Below are 27,233 nucleotides of genomic sequence, written 5' to 3'. Positions count from 1 at the left end.
TTATTGCTGGACACTCGGCTCTTGCGGTGCATGTGGGCAGCTGGAGGGTGGACCCTTGCTCCATCTGCAGGAGGTGCACAAAGGATGCTGGTCCCCTCTGCCTACGGTTCTCTGCTCTACCTTGTGTCTGGAGAATTTGACCCAAGAGTGTGACCCAGGCGCATGCTCTTCTGGGGGTTAGGTTGAAATGTAGACTTCATTAGTTCATGTGTAAAAGCTCGTTGCCTCCCTTGTGTTTCTTCCTCAAGACCTAGAGCTTTTGCTGTTTCATAGGTTCATGATACCGAATCATACAGGGCACTCATTAGGGGTCCTGATATACATCTTTGTTCTTAAGAAAGCCTGTAGCTTGGCTGCAGGTTGGTACGGGCTGAGTAGGTTTGGACAGAAAGCTGCTGCTAATGGCTCCTGCAGTCAGATGCTCAGAGGTGGTAACCTCCATCCTTGCTGTAGCCTGTTTGTTGCACAAATTGTACCAAAATGTTCCCAAAAAATCTGGGCTCTGTTCTTGAAGCGGGGAGGCTCGGACTGTTGCCAGGCCTTTAAAAGGCTTTATGGCAAAACATGTTGTCAAAAGCTGAACCTGTACGAGAAGGAAAAGAGGCGCTTTGGCCTTGCCTGCAAGGATTCAGCATCGCTTTTAGCCTTACTGAAATGAGTCTAAGTATTGTTATTGTGATAATCACCCTACTCCCAAATGAGATTACATCTTAGTTATGTCTAAAGGGAAGGTAAACTGTTTACAAGAACTCCATTCATAGTACAAATTCAAATGTTTCCTCCCATTTTTTAAGTTAAATCAGAGTCACAGGAGAGGAAAGCTTCACAGCAGGAAAAGTACTTGGTTAATGTCAGCGTGCGACTTCGCAGCACTTTGGAGGCCTGTTTTACTCGTTTGCATTTAGATAAGAATCTGACATCTGGGTTTTTGCCCCAGAATGATACAAATCTCTTATTGGGGGTGAGGGAGAGTAAATATATTCTGTTGTTGGTAAATGCTGACACTTTCTATATTGTAAACTGATTATTAATGAGTTTAGCCTTTGAAAAAATCCTGTAAAATCTTCCCTTCTCTTCTGTAAGAGAAATAGGGACGCAGAGGTTAAGCATTACTTGGAGAGTGCGCTGTGGGGCAGTAATAGGGCATGAATTGACAGCAGGAATCCTGCCTGCTTGATCCCACCCTCTCCTTTGAAGCTTCAAATATGCTTGTTTAAAGATCACACACTTTCTGAAATGGTGGGAAGGCAATGACAACCATACGTTCCATAGAGGGTTAAGTGTTATTACAGCAAGATGTCAAGCAGTCACTTTCTAGCAAGAAGTGACTTTTCTCTGCCGTGTTTATAGGCCAGACTGTCCGAGTATTGTAATGGCCCTGAAAAAGTGAGAAGGTGATAGGCCTTCAGGTATGAATGGCATCCAAAGTGCAGCCTTTTCCCTTGCACCCCTGCATGGCAGGTCCTAGGGTGGCGGTGCTGGGGAAAGGGGGGGGAACATCCCACCCCGCTGTGGAGCTGAAGGGGGTCTTTTGACCTCTAAGCAAAGCGCTGGGGCTTGCTGGACCTGGGTGTGATCCCTGGTGGGCAGCCTCAGACCAGTCACCCCCTGCATTCCTCTGGGCCCCTTGAGAACGCAGAGTTCATCGCGTGTATCCCCTTTGTACAGCGTTTGGAGATGCACAAGAGGGGATGCACCACACTAAGTGTTTCAGAGCCGGGAGGGAGCTTTGCTGCGGTGCAGGGCTTCTGGTGTGCGCCCCGTGCCACGAACGTGGACCCCGGGGGCTCCAGCACCACCACACGTGCTGCCTTCCCCTACAGATCCCTCTCCTTGCCTCCGTGCGGCAGCTAAACCACCCCTGGAGCCCCCCAGTGAGATTAAAGCTCCGTTGGAGGGGGAAGCTTTGCTCCATTGGATCCCCTGCCGCGCGGGAAGCCACGCTCACCGAGCTTCTTTGCTTCTCCAGATCACCAGTGCAGCAGAGACGGAGGCGGTCACTTCCCAGAAGCTGGTGAAGGGACACGCGTACTCGGTCACCGGGGCGGAGGAGGTACGTTCGCCACCCCGAAGGGGTGAAATGCAGCGAGCTTTGCGCGTGGCCTGGGCCACGGCAGCCACAAATCCGTCTTCAATGTTGCAAATTCTCCAGTCTCACCCGTTTTGCCAAATCGGGTTCTGAGCCCTTTTCTCTGAAGAAATACTGAATTAGTTGCTGTGGTTTGGATAAACGCAAACTTGACTTCTTGGGGGTTTGACCAAAAAGCCCCTCTTTTTCCATAAGCACTGCTATTTCCCAGTGAGCTCGTGGTGGGAGGCTCTGTGCAGAGGGCACACTACCCTCTGCTGGTGACCGGGCCCCTCAACACATTTCTGCGTAGCTGGCAGTACTGTAGCTTAAATGCACAGCAAGATGTGTGAGAGACGTGCCAAGCAAAAAAAAAAAAAAAAAATTGTCCCTTAAATGCCTGCCAAACAGCACCTTTCAGCAGGGCACGATGTTCAAATGCAAGGTGCCTGTCCAAGAGTAGGTGACTGGCAAAGTTAAGACAAGTGAAAACAAAGGAAGCAGATCGTGGCGGCCTTCCATGTGTGTAATGGACTTTCAGTTACTTCACCGACAATTGTTTCTGAAATTATTTCTGAAACTCCAGAGTGAGGTGTAGAGAGCTGCTGACATGCTGCACTGAGGTGGATGCTGCTAACAGGCAGGTTTATGTGATTGCATTTGGTTCTTCTCTCACAGCAAAAGCGGTGAAGAGGGAGTTTGACCTTAATTCACAAACAGGCATGATTTAGCCAGGCTTTTCCTTTGGAGATATAGGCAGGCTTTGTCAGGATAGTTCATCTTGGGCACTGGAGCATCATTTCTGGACTCTGGGCTGCTGCTGCTCTGTGCAGTTTTCTTGGCTTTGGGCTCTAGAGGTGCACCAGCTCCTTCCTCGAATTAGTGCCGTATGTTCCCCATAAACATTGGCTTCTCCTACTGAAACTCAGACAGCTTGCTTTGGCCTGGCCTCAGTGTGCACAGAGATCAGCAGATAACAAGCCAGGGCCTCGGCACAGTGCGAGGAAGGGCTGAGGCTGCCGCACTGCGGGGCATTCCTGTGGTCAGAGGGGTTGTGGCCAGACTGAGTATCCCGTCTCTTGTAACAGGCTCATCTTACATGGGGGGGGATGCATTGATGCATTTGAATATGAAAAGGCAGTTTGTACGTAAATGACAACTTAAGAGAAATATCCCCTTGTACCTGCTTTTTGGCAGTCCTGTAGCAGCTTTGTTCCCTTTGCTTGAAATCCTGTCAGAGGTAATTTTTTTTAGCAACACGTATCGTGAGCTTTGATTTGTGCATGCTATAAACCTTCTCTGGGTAAGGTTGGGTGCATGGACCTCATTCAAAATCAGTTTGACTTCATGGCTTTTGGACCAGATGAGTGCTTGTTTGCGTATATACACTTTAGGGTTTGTGTAGCACTGAGATACTTACTCTGTCATGTCCTTTAACTCCCATAGAAAAAGTGAAAGGGAGCACAGTGCTGAATCCCTGGATAACTCTCCATACGCTTCTGATCCCATCAGGTGAACTTCCGAGGAACGGTGCAGAAGCTGATCAGAATCCGAAATCCCTGGGGGGAAGTGGAGTGGACCGGAAAATGGAACGACAAGTGAGTCGATGGCTTGCAAATAGCCCGTAGGCTTTTACTGCAGGGGTATGATCGTGTTTCTGCTGTCACCTGTCTTCTCCCTACTTCAAATTCCTCTCTAAGTCACATCTGAATGTGATGTTTGCTCTGAGCTGTTTAAAAGAAGCATCCCACCACTGTCATCTTCCACGTAGGCGTCACAGCACGCAGTGCCCTTCATACAAACACCTGCCTTCCCATAAGATGCGGTCATTTGGCTGGTGGTTCCTACAAGCCTCTCTGTACTTCCTCCTCCCTTAACAGCCCAGGCTCAGTGGTGAGCTACAGAAAACTTTCTTGCTAAAAGGGCTTTAAAAATCCTTTTCTGTTGTTAACAATGAAAGACAGAGTTTAGTTCTGTGGCTGGGCAGTATTTGTTCTGGGTCTTTCTTTTTCTAAAATAAAGCAGTCAAGGCATTAGCACTTTCTGCAAATAAAACTGGTTTTGATCCTTACCTTGTGTCCTGGTTTCAGCTGGGAGAGAGTTAATTGTCTTCCTAGTAGCTGATACAGTGCTATGTTTTGAGTTCAGTATGTGAAAAATGTTGATAACACTGATGTTTTCAGTTACTGCTAAGTGGTGTTTAGACTAAGTCAAGGATTTTTCAGCTTTTCAAGCCCAGCCAGCAAGAAAGCTGGAGGGGCATAAGAAGTTGGGAGGGGACACAGCCAGGACAGCTGACCCAAACTGGCCAAAGGGGTATTCCATACCATGTGACGTCATGCCCAGTATATAAACTGGGGGGAGCGGGGGATGGGAGGAATCGCTGCTGGGGGACTAAGTGGGTGTCGATTGGCAGGTGGTAAGCAATTGCATCATTTGTACATTCCAATCCTTTTTTTATTACTGTTGTCATTTTATTAGTGTTATCATTATCGTTATTAGTTTCTTCTTTTCTGTTCTATTAAACTGTTCTTATCTCAACCCATGAGTTCTACTTCTTTTCCCGATTTTCTCCCCCATCCCACTGGGGGCGGGGGGGGTGAGTGGGCGGCTGCGTGGTGCTCAGTTGCTGGCTGGGGTTAAACCACGACACCTTGGATATTTAAGAAATGAGGTATCGAATATCCCAGGTCCCTGTATTTTAATGCTGCTGTGGTTTGAGAGCCCTGGAGCTGCTGTCAGCTAGATACTGTGGAGTACTGCAATTGCGTGGAGCTGTAAGCAAGTGAAATCATTGTGCCAGACCAGCTACATTAGGATTTAACCTTTACCCTGTAGTTTATGTGGGGTTGTCTTTCAGCTGCCCTAACTGGAATGGTGTTGACCCTGAGGTACGGGAGCGGCTGACCAGGAGGCATGAAGATGGAGAATTTTGGTAAGTAGCACTGGGTTTCCATTCAGGCTGAAGGGAATGTCTTCTCCTCTGCTTTTTTCACAAAAAGTAATCTCTCCCAGTACATTCTCCAAGATGGGTGAGCAAATTCACCTCAAATCCTAGTGCTAAATAGCAGTGGGAGAGACAGAGGATAGACAAGGTGGTTGTACAGAAAACCTGTCCATCCTAAGGAGATGTTGCCTGTGGCATTGCCTCCTGCAGGATGGCATTCAATGACTTCTTGAGACATTACTCCCGCCTGGAGATCTGCAACCTGACTCCAGACACCCTGGCAAGTGACAGGTACAAGAAGTGGAGCCTGCTGAAGCTGGATGGGAACTGGAGGCGAGGAGCCACTGCAGGGGGCTGCAGGAATTACCCAAGTAAGAGCACGTGGTCACCGCTGTGTTGGAGAAACCCTTCATACTCGTCCGCTTGTACTTTGGGCGCTTATTCTGGGAGCTGGTTTGGGGTGGCCTGTGGAGGAGGAGGATATACCTGGGATATCCAGGACTGACGTCCAAAAAGTGCAGGTGTCTGGTGAGGGTCTAGTTGTGGTTGTAAAGCCTGGGGAGGGGAGTGTCAGTTTTTCCTTCTCACAGCTGATTTTGGAAGTCAGAGCTGCATCTGTCCTAGCTGACGTGTATATATCAGCACAGTTGCTTTCAAAGAAGCCTCTGAGCAGTTTGCATAAATCCACTTCCCAGACACTTTCTGGACGAATCCACAGTATTTAATCAAGCTGGAGGAAGAAGATGAGGATCCTGATGATCCTGAGAGGGGCTGCACTTTCCTCATTGGCCTGATTCAGAAGCACCGGCGGAAGCAGAGGAAGATGGGAGAGGACATGCATACCATCGGTTTTGCAATCTATGAGGCAAGTAAGGCAGTACAGGTGCATGGGAGGAAAAGGAAAACTCGCCCTGTAAATAAGGTAGTGCAATTCTCAGACTGGGCTTTTTACCAAAACTCAGCTGGGTTGACACCAGCCGCAGCAAGGAAAAGTCCACTTAGATGTTTAGAAAATTATCCTCCATGAAAACAGTGGTCAATCACAGGGACAGATACCCAGAGAGATGATGGAATCTGCATTCCTGGAGATAATAAAACTTAGGGTGGACAAGGTCCTGAGCAACCTTATCGAACTTTGATATTGGCCTTGCTTTGAGTAGGAGCTTGGACCACATGACCCACAGAGGCTGCTTCTCACCTATAATATTCTGTGCTTCTAAATGGAGGAGCAGAAAAAGTATTTAAAAAACAAAAATTAAAAGTGCAGAAACCCAGTCTGACCTTCACTTGTCAGGCTGTGGTGAAAAGCGGCAGAATGAGAGCAGCCATGGCAGGGGTGTGACGCTAGCTGGGACACCTGCGCTAGCTTGGGGAGCGTGAGCCCAGCAGCAGAACCAGCCAAAACACCTGTAAAAATCATTCTGCTGAGTGAAGGGTCAGAGACGTGTCTATGGTAACTCCTTAAGCAGGACATTTTGTTCAGAGCTGCAAAGCAATAGTGCTTAACTGGCCGTGAAAATAGGACTACTGGTCTTGCCTGCAGGTTGCTCTGTAACTGTAGGCAATATGTGCGACTGCTTGCTTTCTCGATATCCCAGCTTTGGAAAAGCTTGTCAAAGAATTTGGTCCCCGTGGGCAAATAAGGTTTAAAGCAAAGCTAGGTCCCTGGAGTCCGTAAGGAAACAGAAAACTGCATTATTGTCTTGCTTAGCCCCTACCTCTTCTCCTGATGGCGGAGAGGTTGGGGGGGGTGAAAGAGAAGGTGGGAAGAAATAGTAGAGAAACAGAGTCTACAAAAAATATCACAGTGGGCCACAGGGTAGAGGGTCAGGAGGAAACCACGACCAGCCTGGCTGTGTCTGTGCCAGGCTGTGCCCAGGCTGCCCTGGGTGACCCTCACCTGCCTCCAGGATGGAGCTGGGAGCTCAGCCAGCAGTCAGTGTTGGGTGACGTGCGCTCAGCGTTCACCTACCCCCGCAAGCCGAGTCTTCTTTTCAAGAGCGTGGATGTATCCGCTAAACAGCGGTGAAAAGAAGTAGCCCTGGAGCTGCCATTCAACAGGCAAATAACTCTCTCCTTTTCTCTTTGCAGGTGCCCCCAGAGGTACGTAGCATGCATTGGTGGTCAAGGTGCAGAGTTGGGGCTGAATGGCTTGTGGGAAGAAACGGTTCAGAGGATCCTTCTTCACTGCAGGACAATATTGACTGTGCAGAATCTTAAAGTTAGAGGCCACTTATTCTGGAAGGGGCCTTGAGCCCATGTTGCGTTCTCAGAGCATCTTGGGTTGGGATGAGAGCTCTCTATACTGCAGAAACTCACCAAAGCTGCTCTTCCACGGGTCTTCTCCCAGCCCAGACCCACACCTCTTCCCCCAGAGCACAGCTGCTTTCTCAGGTTTGCACAGAGTTCATGTTTGACAGACAACTAATATTCCAAGGAAGTGTATGTTTTCTTTTCCCTAAGCACCGTCTTTATTGGTTTTTCTCTGTTTCTACCTGCAGGTAGCTAATAGCAGCATGCCCCAGGGATCAGAGAGGGGTGGCAATGCAGTGATGCCTATGCAATAGGAGGCAGGGCTGCAGATGCCTCTGAGCTGTTGCTCCTCAGAGGAACAAACGAGGTTGAGCAAAATGCCTGGGTAATCTCATTATGGGGCTTGTTGTACCTTCGAGGGTGCATGCAAAGCAGCCGGGGCACCTCACAGCTCCTGAGGCTACGCTCAAACCAGCTGCTGTTATGTAAAACGTGGTTTCATCAGGAAAGGAAATGGTGCTGCCAGTTAATTAAATTTCTTATGTACCTTTTGAAAGCCTTAGCAGTACTCTGTCAGCCACTCAGCTTTCACCCTAGTGGTCCAAAAACCTGATTTCCATAAAAAAGAGACTCTAGCTACAGTCCTGTGACTTTTCCCCAAAAGGTGGAATTTTATTTCCCACTGTGATAGCGGGTCTGACAGGTTTTGCATCCTTAAAAATCCAGGAGGACGGGAGGGGGAGGTTTCTGAACCATGCACATTCCTGATGTTTGATTCTAGAACTGAGCTAGCCCACTGTAAAACCCTCTGCAGAAGAGTTTGTTCTGGAGGATGTTACACTCCAAATATGCTTTTATAATGTGTAACATTTATTTTATTCTTGGAGGCCTCTGTAAGCAGGCTCTCTGCTTTAAGGCAGCCTGACCTCAGAGACAGAGCTGAGCTGCAGTCCCCTGGTGGCACCAGCTCTGGGGACCAGAGGGACATGGGTCGTAAGCCATCTCACTTTAAAGAAAAATAGCCTGCGGAAGAGTTTGCCAAATGTCTTCACACACTGTTCATCATCTGCAAAATGTAAGCGTGACCTGAATGATTTATTGGGATTATCTGCAAAATACGTTTGCAGCCTCAGCTCAGGAGTACTGTGGTAGGAAGCACCCACCCCCTTTCTCTTCTCTTCTCTTCTCTTCTCTTCTCTCTTCTCTTCTCTCTTCTCTTCTCTTCTCTCTCTCTCTCTCTCTCTCTCTTCTCTTCTCTCTTCTCTTCTCTCTTCTCTTCTCTCTTCTCTTCTCTCTTCTCTTCTCTCTTCTCTTCTCTCTTCTCTTCTCTCTTCTCTTCTCTCTTCTCTTCTCTCTTCTCTTCTCTCTTCTCTTCTCTCTTCTCTTCTCTCTTCTCTCTTCTCTTCTCTCTTCTCTTCTCTCTTCTCTTCTCTCTTCTCTTCTCTCTTCTCTTCTCTCTTCTCTTCTCTCTTTTGGCTCTGTTGAACAGACATCTTTTTTTTCCATCCAGATCTAATGGTCGTATCTATTATATTTTTAATTTGTAAATGCAAATACATGCAAACTGTGGGGTTTTTTTCTCTTTCTTTGCTTTTCATAAGTTTTCTGGCCAGACGAATATTCATCTGAGCAAAAACTTTTTCCTGACCAACAAAGCAAGGGAAAAATCGAACACCTTTATCAACCTCCGAGAAGTGCTGAACCGGTTCAAGCTCCCTGCAGGAGAATATATCGTCGTGCCCTCAACCTTTGAACCCAACAAGAATGGGGATTTCTGTCTGCGAGTCTTCTCTGAAAAAAATGCAAACTCCACGTATGTAGCTTTTTTGTAACCACCTAAGAACAGTATGGGCACGTGGGTGATCTCTGGTCCTTCTCGTGGGTGTGGAAGGATGGAGCAGCCCAGGGCAGGGGTACATCGGCTTCCCGCAGGGAGCGGGAAGGGGCAATGCCCAATTGCCCTGCATGGATGGGGTCACAGCCGTTCTTGTTTGTCCCCAGTTTCCCCATGTGCAGCTGAGGAAAGTTTGAGTAAACTTAGTAGGAAGGAATGGTGGAAGAAAAATAATAATATAACAAATTATTGTTGTTGTTGTTGTTGTTGTTTTGGGGGGTTTTTTTGGTTTTTTTTGTTTTTTTACTATTATCATTATTACTACCAGCACTACCTGGGCAGACATTTTTAGTTATTGGGCTGTAGGCAGCTGGGTGCCACAGCACAGATTGGTCTGTGGAGAGAAGAAAGCCCCAGAGAGCTGCAGGCTGGGTTCCCTGCTTGGGAGACAGAAATGCGCGTGCTTTCGGCTGTCTGGGAACACACTGATCACAACAATTGATCTCACACCTTTGAGATCAGGCTGGAAAAAAATTCAAGATACTTGCTCAACCAAATGATACCTTTGATAAAATGGGTTTTAATGGAACTGGCTCAAACCACACCGTTAGCTGTGAAGCCGTGAAAAGATTTAGACATGTTGCATCTTAGAAGAGCAGCTGGGCTAAGGCCTTGGGAAGGGGTGTGGGACCTTTCACATTGAGTTCCCTAATTCAAAGCAAGCAAAAACCTTTCTACTATTCTGTAATCTTTTGTTGTATGTTTCTGTAGCATCAGAGAAGTGACTTGTTTTGGTTTTAATATTGATTTCTTAATCTTTCTAGGGTCATAGATGATGAAATTGAGGCCAATTTTGAAGAGGTATATCTTAACTTAAATGTTTTAAATGGAGATAATTTTGTTGTAAATAAGTGGGGTTGCAGTGCCTGTTCCGTGTGCAGGGTAGCATTTTTCTATAAGCATAATCAAGAACTGTTGTCCCACTTTGGAAACAGATCTTTCAATAGCCATAGTTGAATGTCCAGCAAACGGGAACATCATAAGCAATAATGGAAACACACGTTGTCCTTTATCCAGAGTGGTGAGCTTGGGCTTCCCAGGTAGCAGAGATCAGGTGCTCTCTGTAGGGGTAACTGGAGCCACAGGAAATTCCTTTTGCACTCCAGGAATCCAGGAGTGCAGCCCTTTAGCCATAGGGGGGTGTTTTTGCATGTGATATCGTTTCCATGAGTAAGTAGTGGCTCACCATATGTTTGGTCTTCCTGGAGCTGGGGATGTTTTGCCTACTAATGCATCTACCCCTCTGTGTGACATTTTTTTTTTTTTTTTTTTTTTTTTCAAGATGAGAACTTAACATTTTGCTTTCTTTTCTTTAAATGAAGACAGGTAGTCCAACAGTAGTAGCAGCAGCAGCAGCAACAGTGAAATTCTGAATTTGATAGTGATTTTTTTAATAGAACAAAGAATTTTAAATTTTCTTTAATTTTTTTTTTTTGTAAAAACCATAGCAAAAGCTCTTAATTCCTGCAGTGTTTGCAACGTCAGCATTTTGAGGCACCCCTGACAATAAAACTGATTAAAATCAAAGTAAAAGCACTCTGTACCTTCAGCTTTGCCATTTAAATTGTGTTTTACTAGGGGCAAGGAAATGCATTAAGTCATTTTCAGGCAGAAAAGTTCCTCCTTTCCATATTCTCTGTTTCTCTCCTTTAGACCGAGATCAGTGAAGATGACATCGAACCCAGCTTTAAAAAGCTTTTTGGACAGCTAGCAGGAAGTGTGAGTGTTTTTCTGTTAACATCTTAGCCACTCACCCATGTAACCAGTAAGAGAGATGCCTCCCCCAGGATGAAGTTTAATTCTTGCGCTGAGTCAGATCTCAAGCTTATGTACAATTGTGCATTCAAAAATCTGTGTAGTTACCCATCTGCTTACAGAACAGATTTGTGAGCGCTCCTGCCGAACAATCTTCGCTCTCTTTGAACTGCAGGCTCGACTTTGATCTCCACAGGTCCCTAATTCTGTCCTTGGGACAGAGCATTTGGTGCAGGCCCATGGGGCATGGGTTGCTCCGGGAGATGATGAGGGCTGGGCTGGGCCGTCTCCCCAGGCTGCTCTCACCTGCCTGGGGGCTCGGGCAGACCACACAGCCCCCCCCAGGTGTGCTAATGCCTGGGAATTGGTGGTGCTCCTGGGAGTGGGAGGTGGGGAGAGCTTGCCACTTGCGTTTCCATCCAGGGGAAACAAACTCCAAGGGATGTTTGAACCTGGCCAACTCACCCAAAGGAGTCAGAAGCTGCTTATGAGATAGACGGTGTCTGCAGCTCACAGTGAAAAATTTTTCTCTTTTCTGTAGGATGCAGAGATCTCCGCGTTCGAACTGCGCAACATCTTGAATAAAATTATGGCTAAACGTAAGTACCTTCCTCCAACTGTGGCTTCAGTTGGCCACCAGCAGATTTCCAGCGTGGCCGTGAGAGCACAGAGCGCACCATTGACCCAGGCAGAGTGAAAGCCCCGGGCTCTGCCCCAGACCTGCAGCTTGGCTCTCCACATGGCCGTGGCCACGTGCTATCTCTGCTTCTTCAGGGGGCTGTAAAAATGCCGGGGCTGTGCCTGCACCAAAGGTGTGTTTCACAGGACGTGTGCTTTGGCAGGGTGCATATGGCCTTTTATCCCAGCGTCTGCTACTGGGAATTGGCTGCTGGGAAGATGGACGGATTTGATTAATGCTTGATAATAATCAAGAGAAGGTATTGGTGCTACTTCAGTATTGAACCACTCGGGATTCAAACAGTAGCCCAGCCCAATGGTCTGCGGTGTCCCTGAGGAGGAGAAACTTTGAAACTCTGGGCTTCTTTTTCTGTGAAGTGATTCAGAGCTTGGCTCTGCATCATTTTCCTTTCCATTAAACAGTGCTTGAGAAATAAGTGCTTGGAGAAGTAAGAGTCTCTTTTAATTTCCAAAGTGAAATCTTAGCCAGGTAGCCAGGACTGTGTTGTATGTCTGTGTGCACCAGCCAGTTAGCAATGCTGTATTGCTGGTTACCAGGCTTGATTTGATGTTCTTCCTTTGCATGAAGCTACCTACCACTGACCTCCAAAGGTCAGATGTGCAATGTTGTCTACAAAAGTCCACCCTTGTCTTTGCAGGCAGACAATTAGGGCAGGAAAGCTTTATCTCTGCCTGTTGCTTCTGTAGGACACCTACAAACTAGGCTAACTGGGCTGTGTGCTTGGGGAAACATCACAGCTAACTTTCACCCTAAGCGTCTTTGTCAAAGGAAGCCACGGATGACACGGAAGCAAATAAGGGCTGATGTGTATACACTGGTTTTAGAGCTTATGAGCTATTTAGGAAGGTGCTATGGTACAGCGTGCAGTGATAATCCTGTCTCTTTCTTTACAGGCAAAGATATTAAATCTGATGGCTTTAGTATTGAGACATGCAAAATAATGGTTGACCTGTTAGATGTATCCTTTAAGGCTGTGCCTAGATGATATTCTTCTGCCTGTGCTGAAGTAGGTGAGCTGCCTTTGCAGTGGTGGGTCCATACTGATGTACTAATGACTCCTGAGGTGAAGCTCATTTTACCCTGGTTCCCCTGAATAAAAATGGTAGCCCTTGCTATTGCTGCTGACCACGGCACATGCCTTCTCCCAGGCAGCAGGGAAAATCCATTATCAGACAGGATGATCTGGTTTGAAGTCTTCCCAGCGTTTGCGTGTTCTGGTTTAGCTGGGGAAAAAGTGATGTTCATGCTGGGAAAAGGCACCTGGCTCTCAGCATGGTGTGGATTAGCCTTGGCTGTAGAGTTTGAACATGCACACCTGGGTGCACTTCACTGCTCTGTTATCTGGCTGGAGTTGGTAAGGGCATCGTAAAGCCATGAGGACTTAGCAAATAGAAAATGGGGGAAACAAATACAGGAAGTAGAGAGTATGTTGGATTTTAGGAGCTTTTACTCCTAAGAACAAGGGCAAAAGTGTAGGATGAAGGATCAAGTCTAAGAATAGTTGTGTTCAGCTTCTCTGTGCAGTGGGAGTTGAATTGCATAGTTAGAAAAAGGGAAAATTACCAAACCAAATTGATGCTCTGCTATAATTTGGTGTAAAATATGGCAGTCTGTAGGGACTCCTTAGCAGTTTTCAGGACTGATGCCATGACCAGGTTCTTTTGTTAGCTGTTTGTGCAAGAACTTAAGTTCTCCAAATAGCAGGCTTGGTTGTGGCTTTTCCTGTTTATAATCCAGACTTAGGACTCATGCTCCTGTAACTGCAGGTGTTGAACCAACTATGCAGAACAAAACGGCACCATCTCGGCTGTTTTATACATGTATTGAAAAGAGAGAGAGAGAGAGCTGCCAAAGGAGGAGCAGAAAGAGCTTGTGAACTGATCGTGGTTTAAATGAATCCATCATCTTATCTTGGGCAGCAAGTGTGTATTCAACAGGATGAGTCTTTCAGAGAGGACTTTCCGTCCTTTTCTTAATTGCAATTTTTTTTAAGTATTAAGTCATAACTGCCCATGTAAGTAAACCCACCACAGGGAGGGAAACCCCTTTTCCTTCCCTCCAGAGAGATTCCCTTAACTCAACAAAGAATGATGGGAGTGGTAAACTGGGACTGAAGGAGTTCCACACCCTCTGGACAAAGATTCAGAAATACCAGGTAAGACGCAACCTTTTTGAGAGAATATGCAATCAATGTAGAGGTGGCTGCAGACTGATTTTTGCCTCTTAAAGTGTGTACAATCACACTTCCCAAAGCAGGGACTCTCACTTCAGCTCACAATGCGTTTGTGTCCACGGTCCCCCAGGTTTTGTCCCTTGGAGTCCTGAGGGGGGCAACTGCTTGCCCTTCAGGTGCTCGGGTGAAGGGCTGAAGGAGAGGCTGCCTCTCCTCCTGCCTTACCCTCGGAGGGGTTTCTGTTTTCTTTTAACTCGCATCCAAGTATGTTTAGCCTTCCCACTTAATGGTGCGAGTTTGGTGTCAGTCTTGCCACTTTGGTAGCAATAGTGCCATTTTGCACGGGCATTCAAGGAATCCTCCGGAGCCTTTATCCGCTCTGGCTGCTGCATGAAAACGACTTACTTTCTAAAGCCGCTTTTAGATGAACTCGGAGATAAGTACCTAGTCCTTCAGACCAACGTTGCAAATGCTTCTAAGTAATGTGCAGGCTGCATTTCAAAATGCTTGACTTCTGATGAAAGCCAAAACATGCTCTGAATTATTGACAGGTTTTGACTTTGGGTTTTGTGTTCTGCAGAAAATTTACAGGGAAATCGATGTGGATCGATCTGGTACCATGAATTCGTATGAGATGAGGAGAGCACTGGAAACAGCAGGTATTTATATTGGTCTGTCTTTTTTTAAGATAATACCAGTTTCAAGCTGAGTTGATAGATGCTCACTAGTCTCCTGTATATCACTTGTAAGCTGAAAAATCCTGTGTTCCCAGACCTGAAAGGCCTCTGTTTAATCTAGATACTCAGCCTGGGCTCCTGTATTTGGGTAGCAGTGTCTTGCCATGTAGGCATACTAAAATCATCTCAAAGGAGTGACAGGTTTGCAGTTAGTTTCTTTAGTGACCAGCTTTTGGAGAAGCACAAATAACTGCAACAGTCCGGCCTTCTAACAGCATACTGTTGTCTTTCAATGAGTCTCTCTGGGTATATGTGCGTTTGGCATAAGCTGGTAAAACTGGGACACTGTGATCTAGGGAATGGAAGTGGCTTGACCAAAGGGTGATGCTCACAAGAGCATTAAAAGAAGAGTCAGTTTGCTACTGCAACCACTGAAAAGCAAATCTGAGCTACAGCACTGAGTGAGTGGGCTATCACAGAGCCATATGATCCCAAATTAACTTACTGATCTTCTGGGGCCATCTTAATGTCTGCATTTGGGCTTTCTGGAGCTCTCCCCTCCTGTTACCATGCAAGATGAGGCAGCATTTCTTTTTGTCCCAAAGTTTAGATACTCTTTGGAAATAGAGACCCATTTGCCCAAAGAAAGCCACGGCTTCATCTCGGGTCTCAGTGGGCTGAGTCTGGCAGCCACCTCATCACCCAGGGAAGGCCCACGAGCTGGAGCAATTGGCCATGTCCCCTGGGAAACAGGAGTACAAGTGTGGGAGCACATGCAGCAGGAAAAACACACGTGACCCAGTCACAGCTCTGAATCACTCCAAGTACAGAAGGCGTTGTTGGGAGTTTCAAAAAATGGAGTAAATACTCTTAACATTTGAGAATTTAACCAAAAGTAGCTAATTGAATTTCTGGCAGTGTATAAGGTTGCGGGTTTTTTGTTGGCTGGAGCTTTTTGCATTTTTTTTTCTTCCTCTTCTTTTTTAAATCCTTGACGTTGTATTTTTAGGGTTCAAATTGAATTGCCAGTTACATCAAATCATTGTGGCTCGTTTTGCTGATGAAGACCTCATCATTGACTTTGATAACTTTGTCCGGTGTTTGATTCGGCTGGAAACCTTGTTCAGTGAGTACACGCTTAATAACCCGACAGACTGTTGCTTCGTGTTTTCAAGTCCAGGATAATTTATTCAGAAAACTTTGTACTGGAACCAAAGCAACTTCAAAGCTGAGCTATCATTCCGGCAACCCAGTCTGCATGCTCCTCCTAGATCTAGGAATCAGCCGTTTAGGCCAGGCTGCTGAACTGGAGCCAGGCAGTCTTTCATGCAAACAACTAAATGTTGATTTAAAAACAAAAATCAGTCTAAACACTTATAGATTGACAAATAGCGTTACTATTACAGACTGAACCATTAAAAATGTTCAGTCTCATTCTTGCACATGAGCATGCAATGACTTGAGTGGCCCTTTCTGGTTTGGGGTGTAGACTGTTGTCATAAATTTTAGACTCTGGGACTAAATTCCTTTTTGATCCTGAAGCACAAGGAATGGGAGGGCTTTCCAGTTAGTTCCTATATTCATCCTTGTCTGTCATCTCTCTGTTACCACAGAAATGTTTAGAAAACTGGATACTGAGAAAACTGGAACAATAGAATTGAACCTTGTTAATGTAAGTGCATTTAGCTCTAAAATGTTTGTTGTCATCTTTTGGGGGAAGGTTAACAGTAGAGACTCCTGCTTCATTCTGACTGGTTATATGTATTCACATATATGCTGGACTTATATAGCTTGTGTATTTATAAGCAGTCTTAAGAAAGGTTACCCTTTTTTAAAATGTACCTGCATCATATTGTATTCTCTGACAGGCCAGGTTCCTCGAATGTGCTGCCACTTTTCACTTACTGGCAGTAATTTTGGCCGATATGTATGCAGGCTTCTTCCCTGCCTTTTCTGTCAACAGCAGGGTAAAATGTAAATGCAGTAGTGACTCATGGTGTGCCCTGCAGAAAGGACTAAGTTAGGAGAAGACTACCCTCCTACACGTGTTCAACTTGCTTATTACCTGAACATAACTTATTTCTGGACCTACATGGGGAATGTGCAAATCATCCCAAAAGTCTTCTGACTTAAATGAGAGATAAATTTAAATCATTCAGGAAAGATCCTAAAATTACTTCTGTAACAGTAGACTTACTTTCTTCCTCATGCTAGAAATGTGAACATGCATACTTGCTACAGGTGTTTTTACTAAACTTAACCTTGGGCCATTTTCCTCTCTCTTGTTATAGTGGCTGTGCTTTACTGTCATTTGAGCCACTGACATCAGTTCAAGAGACCTCAAAGAGAGCAAGATCAGATGAAGCTAATCAAGCAAACATACAAGTAATATCTTAACATGAACGTGCCTTAACTTATGCATGGCAAATGTTGCACACAGTTACAAGAAGGAAAGTGTTCTACTTCAACAACAGCAGAATCTGCAACCTCATTTTAATGGGTCTGACAGTCTTTATGTACTACTATATATCCTCTGTACAAAAGCTTTAATTTAGTATAAATCCTCAGTACAACTTTTGAAAATACAAATCTTTGTATTTAAGGTGTTTTACATGACTTCTGGAAGAAAGCTCATTATAGCTTAGACAGTTTGGTTTAATAAGTGCTTTTTGAGTAACAGCTCCACTCTATCCTGCATACCTGAAACTAGAAAAGGGATGGTATTGCATATCACTGAATACAGATGTTTAGGTAACATTATGGGTCCCTTGTGTGCTTTCTGTCAAGCCCTAGCATTATTCTGGTTAAATATTCTTTGAAGAATTTGAGTAGCAAGTATATGTTTGACCAAACTGAAGGACAAGTCGGTAAAACTGGGCACTCCTGACCATTGCTGTGCCTATAGCAGGAGGCTGTGGGCAACCAGATGCTTGCAAGAGAAAGCCCATGCTCGCAGGTATCTTATTTATCTTCCTTTGCAATACAAGAAAGTATTTAAATAAAAAGTTATTCCTTCTGCAAGTAAGCACATTTTTTTCTTAGATCATCAGAGAGAATCTGCAGAGCTGGTGTTGTCAGGAACAGAGTATGTTGCCTTTAAAGGGGAAAAACAGCATTCTGGAGCAGACTAGGCACTGACATCACTCTAGATGTGTGTCAGTTAGTTAACAAAATTTTAGATAGTCTGATACTTTAAAAGATTAATGTTTGAAAAACTAAAGGTTTCCAAGAAAGGTAAGTGATACTATATACCCCATACCCAACCTTTAAAATCATGAAGCTGTGAACATGAGCAGATTGCTGCTTCCAAGAGTTCTTACTACAGCTGACTGACTTGTTTGCCCACCTGAGGAATTGTATCCTCCTTCCTATGAACAATTACATGTACTTACAGGCACCTTTTCAGAAAGCAGTAAGGACTTGACTTGACTTACCTAATAGGAAAACATAAGCCTGAAGGGTAAGGCACTGAGGCACTTTGTAAATATGCTTAAGGAAGGATTTGATCCTCTAAATAGTGTTCATTATCAAATGATTATTCCCAAATCCATTGATATAAAGGATGGTTCCCTGGGAAAGGCTTTATTTGGAAAATACTTGTATCAAGTTTTTTTCTTAAGTATGGCCCTTAGCTTTTAAGATTAACGAAGGTTATATGCAAGTAACAGATTTGGCTTAATTTTAAATGCAGAAAGACTGTCTTGAATGAATGGGGGAGGAGGGGTTCAATTTCATACAGAAAGTAGTTGAATGTTAGTGTAACATAGAACAGCAGTGTGTCCTACTGGTAACATTTTCAGATGGTCTAATAAAAACTTGACACTAAAACACACGGAGTTAAAGCTTAAGAGCAGACAAAAGTTTAATGGTATCACAGTCAAGTAAAAACAAGTAAGTTGTCAAGGACTACAGAAAGTTTCTACACTTAGTTTTCAAAGTACAAAATACAATAAATACGTGAGGCTCTTTGTAAAAAGAGGAATCTAAAACTACATTGTCTATTACAGCACATAATATTTTGAATACATGGAATTCCTAAGATGCTACAGCATTTTTAAAAGTTATTGCTTAATGGATCGGTCATGTGGTTGTCACTGTTCACATGCACTTCAGTTTAGCTTCTTTAACAAAGATTCTGCTTCCAGCAATAAGCATTTGGGTGCTGTGCACGTATTCTATTTTAATTTCTCCCATCTGGAAAAAGCCTTGGGATAAATTTGGACAAAGCCAAGTTGTCTGTTTCATGATGATTCCTTCAATGGTAAATTGAAAAGGTCCTTGTATTTAATGCAGAAAAATGGGAAATTCTTTTCTGCCATGTTTGAAGAAATCAGAGTGGGTACTTGAACATAATGGTTTGCTTAGACCAAAGGCAGCACAATTTCATTTGCTTGTAAGCATTATTTCATCTTGTAGAATGCCCTCATCCATTTGCTAATGCATCAATCCTTCATTTGTTTTCAGAGCACATTCTTCATAGCTTTCAAATTACATTGTCATTGAAATAAGTCTCATGATACTGGAACCAACACAAAATGGATTTTTTTTTTTTTGTAAGTCATCCGTGATTAGTATTTCAAGAATCTGGCTTCTGTACTATTTCATGCCAAGCTTCTTTGTCTAGGTTTAATCCTTGGATACAGCTGAGGGTAAAATAGAAATGAGATTTTAAATTTTAGTGCTTTAAAAGGTTACTTAAAAAAGGACAAAAAAAAAAAAAAAAGGAAAGAAAAACCTCTCTTTGGTGCTACAATTCTAACATAATCTCTAGTAGCAAAAGCATGGTTATAAAAAACACCCAGACCACTAACAAATATAAATTTAGCATTCTTAAACAATCTTAAAAAATACTAACCATGTCAGTATGGAAGGAAAGCATTAAACAACACCTAATTCAGTACCTTAAGCTCTACCCAGATTGGCAGGCTAGGAAAAGCATGTGCCTTTGTAAGTCAGGAGACTTTTGTGTTCAGTGAACTACAGGATTTTTCCCTGTTTTATAAATGGAAATAGAGAGGTATTAAAGTCTGTTTTGCTTTCTGTCTCTCAATGCCTATCAGCCTTTACATATCTATAGCTTTGGGCAAGCTGGAAACATCTGGCTGTGTAAGAACTGTAGGAGCTGTGCTTTAGTTAGTGGATAGTGGGTGGCCAGTTAAATTCATTTAACCGCCCAGCCATTAATCAGTAGCTGTCACCCTGTGGCCCTTGAGCTGTGTGCTACTCACACATTCTGGCTATGGATGCCCAGGTACAGAGACTGCCTCAGCTGCAGGGTGACAATTGATGGGACACAGCTCAACACAGCACACAGCAGTGCTGAGATGCTTGGGAAGCTCTTGGCTCCCACTTGCAAAGCGCTTTGGGAACAACTACTGTTCTGCAAAGCATGACTACAGGCATAAAAACAGAAGTGTACAGTTAGGAAAGATGAATCCTCCATGCTCTAAACAGTAATGCATGTCTACATTACATCCTAGGTTTTTTCAGCTAAAGTTCTTAAAGATGCCCTCTTCTCTCTTCAGCCAGACTCTGGCTTTCTTCTTTTTCACAGTCAGCTAATGATTAAGAGAAGACCAACAACTTCACCCACAAGGTTTGTCTCAGCCTGCTATGATTTCACCACTAGCAGAGATAAAAAGTCAGTCAGTCAGAGTAGCATAACACCTGACAGTGTTCAATAGATTTTGTTTGGTATTAAGTCGTCAGTATTTTGACAGTGTTATCTTATTTGCATTCAGTTTTAGAGCTCTCTCAGCTTAGGGAGCTAGTGAGTCACTAAGAAGGGTGGAGTACTGATGCAGATAATTTCCACCTCGTTTTTATTCAGTGCACCTAACTGCAAAAGGATAAAGGAGCTGTGATAAAAATACAACTTAATACAAGAATATATTAAACTACCAAACATTTTCCTCTGTGTTAAACATCTTAGCCTAGATTTCAGCTGCTATATTAGAGTCCAGTAATTGCTTTTAAGAATAACCACATAATACTTCAGTAACAGTACTAGAACAACTGAACAGACACAAGAGCATAACAGTTAATACTGGGTTTGGGTAGTTTTCACCAAAGATTCTGTTCAGACTGTATGGTGCTTAGAAGGATGAGTTGTGATCCCCAGTCTAAGCTGTGTTGCTGTGCTTTTTATTACAGAAGCACAGATGCTCCTTGTGTTCTTACACACCTGTGCTCAGGCTGAGTACACAAACTTTATGAAGTAGTAACACATGCACAATTCACCCTGGGGCAGGAAAAAAAAAAACCAGCTGCCATTTCTGACCTTACTGTGCAGGGCTGATGGCAGCTCTCAATTTGGAAATGTTTACATTTGGAGAGGAAAAAACTGATAAGTACTATGTGAGGGAGAATTTTACAGTACATTGTGGGTAGGCCTAACCTGAAAGTGATACAGAAATGAACTGATTTTGCATTAGATATAGTCACTCTGCAAAATCTAACCAGTTTAACGATTATCTGCATGAGGAAGGAGGTTCAGCCTCTTTCAAGCATCATACATCAATCAGCTAAAATTCACAGTGGTTAATCTTTAGCATTGGCAGAACCTCTTATCTCCAGCAACAGGACAACTGGATATGTAGAAAAAAAAGCTTAATGGAATTTTTATACGTGTCCATCTGCTATGGTTTTCTAGCAACTCAACCATGAGGAGAAATATGGGGACATAATTGAAACTATCTATTATTTGTACATGGTTGTTTTTAATAAAAGAGGTAGTACAGAAGGTGATGAGCAAAGGAGAGGCCATTCATTTAAGGCCTTTGACATATGGTTAAATATTACTTAAAGAGCATAGAAGAAAAAGATCTGCCTTTATTTGGCAACATGATCTCCTTTTCAACACTGGAAAAAGAGATAACTATAGAGTTGTGCAATATTTTTCTTAAAACTCTCTGAAACCATCTTGGATCACAGGGTGCACTGTGTACACCCAGACAGGGGAAGACTCGTGACTAATTCTTCATAGAAGTTTCAGTTCTTAGGGCCCTTTGTGCCAGTATATCCCTTTTTAAAAAGAGGGGAAACCCTGTTCTGTTCACATGCTCAACAAAACCTTATGCACACATCATGTTCAGATAAATCTGTGTTAGGTATCTAAACAGAAGGTGTTAACCTACTCTGCCAAGGTTCCCAACTCCCCCAATGAATAAATGGAGATCATCAACTCCTTCCTCTTGACTTTTGAAATTGCACTTAACCTAGATGCATGAGAATAATGCTGTGTATACTCCACATAGTGAGGTGGTTTTTTTTTTTTTTAACTCTGGAAATATCAAGGACTCACCCCTAGGAGGTTGCGGGGAACATAGCCTTCCTTGTCATTCAGCCGTGCCCACCACCACTCAATTTCGTCTTCATCTTCCCGGCGCAGGATTGTCATGCAGTCTCCCTCTTTCATTGAGAGCTCATCATCATTTTGAGCCTCATAATCCCAGAGTCCATAAATCACTCCTTTGTTCATTATCCCCATTTTCTCCTGGACTCCTGCAACATTAAAAACAGAGCAGTTCAATAAAAAGAGTTACAAGTTAAAAAAAAAAAAAAAAACAACAAACCACACCACACCAAAAAACACCAACCCACACAACTGAAAAACTAACCAAACCAAAAAACAACCTCAGTTTCTATCACACTTAGCACCTTGTTGTCATCAGACTACTCAAAGTCAGTCCTGGAATAGGTAGCATTGTGAAGTTAGCCCTTGCACACGGCAGACAGATTCCTTCCTTACATGCGTTCAAAAAATACAAGGGAAATGCAGAGAGGAGCACAGATGGATAAAAGGTTGTATTTTTGTGCTAGTGTTCACACTTCCTAAGTGATGAGCAAGAAACACTTGTTTGTACTCTTAATTCATCAGTAATCTCTTTTCTGTCAAAGGGAGATAGCAATACCTGCTTATGTTGACGACCATTGTCATTTTGATGCTTGAGGTGTCATTTGCCAGCTGTGTCACTTTAGTTCAGAACTTTAAAACAAGTTGCATCTCAGACCTATACCTGAAAGATTTGCCTGCTACACACCAGCTGTTTTTGGTTAACTCAAAACATTTTTATCCCAGCAGTTCTTAATTTCTGCCCCATTTTAGTTATTTTTTAAACACTGACTTCAGAAACATGATTCTGTTCAATTGCTTCTGGACCAAGATGTTCTGGAGTACATGCATATGCCTTGCAGATGTTATTTAGAACTTGCTCATTTTAGAGCTGTAGCCAAAGGTGAAATACTATTCTTTCTGTACACAGTCCTCAGCTTCTAAGCAGCAAACCAGTAAGCAGAAAAAGTATCTTAACTGTTACAGAAACTTTCTCTTAAGTAATTTTTCCATTTTAAAATACTGAATCCTACTGGGTTTTTTGTTTGGTTTTGGTACTGTCAGGAGCAAAGAGTATGTTGCACATCATATTGCAAAACTTGTCATTTCCCTTTCCATCTCTTACCTATTACAACCTATTGTATAGAATTCTTACCTACGTCTGCTAAAGGAAGCATCTGCTCAAATCAAGTTCGTTCTTTCTGCATGCCAGCTCATCATGCAAAATTAAATTACTTCCACTGCACCCATGTGGAAGGTAAGACTGAGCACTGAACATCAAAGCAGACAAAGAGAAGATTCATACAATGGATCTGGTCTTCTAAAAAAGTGTTAACAGTCACAGGGGGGTAGCAGCGCAAACCAGCTCTTACAGACGCAGGCATTAAGCCTTAGAAAGTGAAAAATGACATAATTAAGCAGCATCAGACTTGTAATTTAATCAGTGCTAAAGGACTAGCGGTTTTATTTAAACCTGCCTGTACTTGTTGGTGATATTCAGTATTGTACATCACTTACAACAAAAAGGGATTAGGTGAATCAATGAATTACACCAAGGTTTCTCACCTTACAGACAAGTTTAGAAGGCCAGGTTTTAAGGCGGTATCTGTTCTGGAAACAGACAGATACACATCGCCAGACTTCTTTTACAGCAAGAGACAGATTTAGCCAGTGAATGAATTTCTTACTGTAACTATAGGCAATCAGAAACAGTCTTAGCAATAGGATTAATTCCTACTGGAACAATATGGAGATTTGATAGCTCAACAGCCAATGTATCGAGAGATACCTTAGTTTCAGTGGTTTCAATTTTGAAAAGCTGGCAATAAGCCAAAGGCTTACAGTCCTTTCAGGACCCATTGAAAAAGTATCTCATAACACACACAAAAAAAAAAAATCCCAAACCCAAGAAAAAACAGGGTATAAAGTGAGATCACAAGAAAGATGGTGGGTCCAAAAAACCCCACAAACAAAAAGAATGTATTTCTTAATGCTGTATATAATAAAGCCATGGATCTCCTTCCCAGAGGATCTTGTGGGCTGTTTACCTGAATTTTAAGTATTAAGACAAATTCCCAAAAGAAATGTCTCAAGACCTATTCAACACAAAGATACTACCTCTTAACTCATATTAGAGTTAAAACCAGTAAGAAATATTGAACAAGTATTATTTTTAATCTAGTCCTACAATCTTCCTTGGGCATTTTCTGTTGATGACCACCATTGGAGTCTGGATACAAAACTAAACAGAATTTTGCTTAACCCACAGGTTTTGACGCTAGTTAAATAGGCTCCCTCCCTTCATAGGGAAAACCATGTATTTGGCACCAAGAGATACAGTTTTCCAGCTTAGTGAGGATAGCTGGGCAGACTGTTTTGAAATACGCTGGCTGAGCAGCTTATAGAAGCTCAGTTCTTGCATGTTCCACAAAAACAGAAAGGCTGTATTACAGCTTTTTACATTGCTATTACTCTAACCTCTTACAGATAGATGACACTCCAGCTGGTGGTAGGTGCCTAGGGGACAAGAACTACATACAGAAAAGTAATTTAAAACCATATTGACTAATACTCATCACACCCTCGGGGGAATTAATCCTCTCCGTTAAAAGACAGTTTCCCTGTAGTCTTACTATTTGAATAAAATCTAAATTTAATATGGGATTTCTTTTTAAATGCAAGAGAAGAAAAAGGCCAGAAAGATAAAGTCAAATTCAGTGCTTACTAACCTTCATTTAGGCAGAAACTTGGCAATACCTTTCTTGGTTCTAAAGCGCACGTTAGGAAATATTCCTCATTTAAAAGACACCAGGTAGCAGATATGAACTGCCTACTGAGATACCCAGACCACTTTTCGTTTTAATGTAAAAAAAGTACTTATGTGGTAAGATTCACCTAATCATCACCTCACACTGATATATTTGTTGATGCACGCTTTTAACTCATTTCAAGGTTTTTAATGTAGAGGAACATTTTGTTACTCAGATCTTCTCTACAAGTTCAATATTACAAGGTTAGTCTCAATGGACCTCATTTTGTGACAAGAAGCTGGCTAAAACCTCTCTCTTTCCAAGAGAAACTCAAGGCATGGGCACACAACCTAAGCATGCAGCTTACCACTTCTCACCCAAAAGCGTACCGAAAAGTGCCAGGTGAGTCCCTAGCACGCTCCAGAACTCGGTTGTCATCACCTACCATATAAGAACTGGGAGCACTGTGTGTAGCCTTCTTCCATTTCCTCACATTTGTCTGCAGCCGTCTGCATGTCACTGTAGGTCATTGCAAATACAGCTGCACCTGACTCCACCAAGAACTTGCACACCTGCACATTATTACAAGATGCTGCACAGTGTAATGGGGTCCTGCAAGCCAAGAAGATGACACATTACTTTTATTGCTCATAGCAGTCCTTACAGACTCCTAGGGGCAAACCACTTTTGTGCATGACCTCCAGCAATCTACTGCATTGCTGAAGGCTTCCCACCAGAAACGCTTAACCTAGGATGTCAAGAGCAATTGCTTTTCACAGATAACAGGAGTTACCAAGAGCTGCTTGAGCCCTAAGAGCTGGGTTTCCATATGGATCTCTAGTCACACTACCTTTTTATAATCCATTAACATTTTAAGAACATTCATTAAGGCAATAAGAATAAAAAAAAAAAATCAATATTAAAAAAACCACTCAGATATCCTTCTGACATCATGCCTCTTACAATCTAGATAATTACTTCAAGACCTGACTTGGTGACAAGTGCAGGTAATTGGGATGACTACTGAGGCTGAGGGACAAGAAGCATCTTTATTCAGTCTTGGGCCTTAGACACTTTTGTTACAGGCAGATATAATAGTAAAATCACTGCCCCCTTCTCCTAGCCTTTTGTAAAAAAGCTCCCTAGCTACCTTAAGAAGGATCTGTAACCCATTATCAGTTGCAAGCCTAGTTTGTAGGTTGAGGTTTTCTGCTTTGTTTTGTTTTTAAGTTGTCCAAGTATTGGACATAGAACTGAGGAGAGTTTGCAGGGCTAGATACTGCCCAGAGCACATGTAAGCTACAGGCTGTCTCACAGAGAGGACATCGGGAACTTCAGCAAACAGCTTGTTACACATAAGCTGTCTTCAGTATCTCAAAGAGAGAGCAACTTCCTGACAACTGTATGCAACCTACTAGGCCCCAGACGCACACTTTTTTTCATATAGGGAACATTAATATAATTTGCCTATTTTCTCCTCGGCACATTCTCATATGGTGCCCCACAGACGACTGCTGCTGTTCTACTGTGGAAGAGCCATTGCCAGCTCTACAGGAGCAAACTGAGGGACCTTCTGAGGGACCTGCAGCAGCCCCCAAGCTGCAGCTCTGCTGTGGAGAGCATCTGTAAGGTACCACTTAAAGAAAGCCTTACCATCCATCACTATCTGCAGCATTCACGTTCACGCCAAATTGCACCAGGAACTTCACAATTTCCGTGTGTCCAGCACACACAGCGTTGTGCAGTGCAGTAATCCCTTCATCGTTGGGCATGCTAGGATCTTCAACCTATTCAGCCAGAAAAGGAGACACTCACATTCTCATGAAACTCCGTACCATAAACATCTCTTCACATATAAAAATGAGCTGTCTTATTCTGAAATATGATTTTGAGCCATATTTCTGTGAAGGACATGAGCAACAGGGAGAAAACTACAGCAGTAACCAATCTCACAAGACAACTCACATATAAACTTGCAGCCTCCTTTTAATAGTAAGAACCTAAAGTTGTTCAGGGAAATAGTATCTTGACAACTTAGTAAAAGCATTTAAAACAAATTTCTGGTATTTGCCTATTTAACTGTAAGTAAAATTCACATCCCCCACATGTCAGATAGGGGATGAAACACTACGTAAGAAATGAGGAAAAAGTTGTCCTGCAAATTTATACTCTTGATGCCAAATACCCAGTGTGGATTTCACACACTTTTAAAATCAGCCTCCAAGTGGCCACGTCCTGTTAGGACTTACCTCCTCCAGGGCAGATCTAGGTTGTGCACTATTATTTTAGCTTCCCCAGTCAAGAAAAGCTGCAACTTCCCAGTTTGAACCAGGATTGCTATTCCTTCTCTTAGAAGTTAGCATTTGTACCTCATAAATTATTCTCTGCACGAGGTCAAACTCCCCCTCTAAAGATGAATCCAGAAGCAGCGCGAGGGGATTGAATTTCACTCTCATTCCATGCCCAATTCTCTCGGAGCCAGTTTTACGCAAGTTCGTCCTCTTCCCCTGTGAAAAGGTAACACAGGTTACAGGCATTTTTTTCTGGGAAGAACAAGAATACAGGATTGCTTATTTGGGAATGACAACAGAAATGGCCAATTAAGGCAGTGTTTAATATGAAATTTAAACTATATTTTCTACCAATTCCCCAACACATTACAAATATAGTAGTTTAGGCATGT

At 43.2% G+C, this 27,233-nt stretch overlaps 2 protein-coding genes across 3 annotated transcripts in view; one reads left to right on the top strand and one right to left on the bottom strand.

Moving 5' to 3' along the window:
- The window catches only part of LOC128149890 (calpain-2 catalytic subunit), a 28,849-nt gene extending 11,361 nt beyond the window's left edge, over positions 1-17,488 (top strand). Inside the window, exons 6-20 of the mRNA XM_052805436.1 lie at positions 1,970-2,053; positions 3,581-3,666; positions 4,929-5,003; positions 5,226-5,386; positions 5,711-5,892; positions 8,870-9,081; positions 9,927-9,963; positions 10,816-10,881; positions 11,459-11,516; positions 12,511-12,575; positions 13,704-13,772; positions 14,371-14,449; positions 15,477-15,593; positions 16,081-16,139; positions 16,759-17,488. Of these exons, the coding sequence (XP_052661396.1) occupies positions 1,970-2,053; positions 3,581-3,666; positions 4,929-5,003; positions 5,226-5,386; positions 5,711-5,892; positions 8,870-9,081; positions 9,927-9,963; positions 10,816-10,881; positions 11,459-11,516; positions 12,511-12,575; positions 13,704-13,772; positions 14,371-14,449; positions 15,477-15,593; positions 16,081-16,139; positions 16,759-16,782 (1,374 nt within the window). The 3' untranslated portion in view covers positions 16,783-17,488. The remainder of the gene's footprint in view (positions 1-1,969; positions 2,054-3,580; positions 3,667-4,928; positions 5,004-5,225; positions 5,387-5,710; positions 5,893-8,869; positions 9,082-9,926; positions 9,964-10,815; positions 10,882-11,458; positions 11,517-12,510; positions 12,576-13,703; positions 13,773-14,370; positions 14,450-15,476; positions 15,594-16,080; positions 16,140-16,758) is intronic.
- Positions 17,489-18,304: 816 nt separating this feature from the next.
- Positions 18,305-27,233, bottom strand: part of TP53BP2 (tumor protein p53 binding protein 2) — a 50,688-nt gene continuing 41,759 nt past the window's right edge. For both annotated transcript variants that reach the window (XM_052805434.1, XM_052805435.1), the window contains exons 14-18: positions 26,920-27,057; positions 26,204-26,337; positions 24,996-25,162; positions 21,771-21,970; positions 18,305-19,110 (exon numbers count right to left, since the gene is read on the bottom strand). In XM_052805434.1, the coding sequence (XP_052661394.1) occupies positions 19,069-19,110; positions 21,771-21,970; positions 24,996-25,162; positions 26,204-26,337; positions 26,920-27,057 (681 nt within the window). In that variant the 3' untranslated portion in view covers positions 18,305-19,068. The remainder of the gene's footprint in view (positions 19,111-21,770; positions 21,971-24,995; positions 25,163-26,203; positions 26,338-26,919; positions 27,058-27,233) is intronic.

The sequence above is a fragment of the Harpia harpyja genome, chromosome 13 (genome assembly GCF_026419915.1).
Source record: "Harpia harpyja isolate bHarHar1 chromosome 13, bHarHar1 primary haplotype, whole genome shotgun sequence".
NCBI lineage: Eukaryota > Metazoa > Chordata > Aves > Accipitriformes > Accipitridae > Harpia > Harpia harpyja.
The sequence above is the reverse complement of the archived record's forward strand: the minus strand, read 5'-3'. Positions and strand labels throughout refer to the sequence as shown.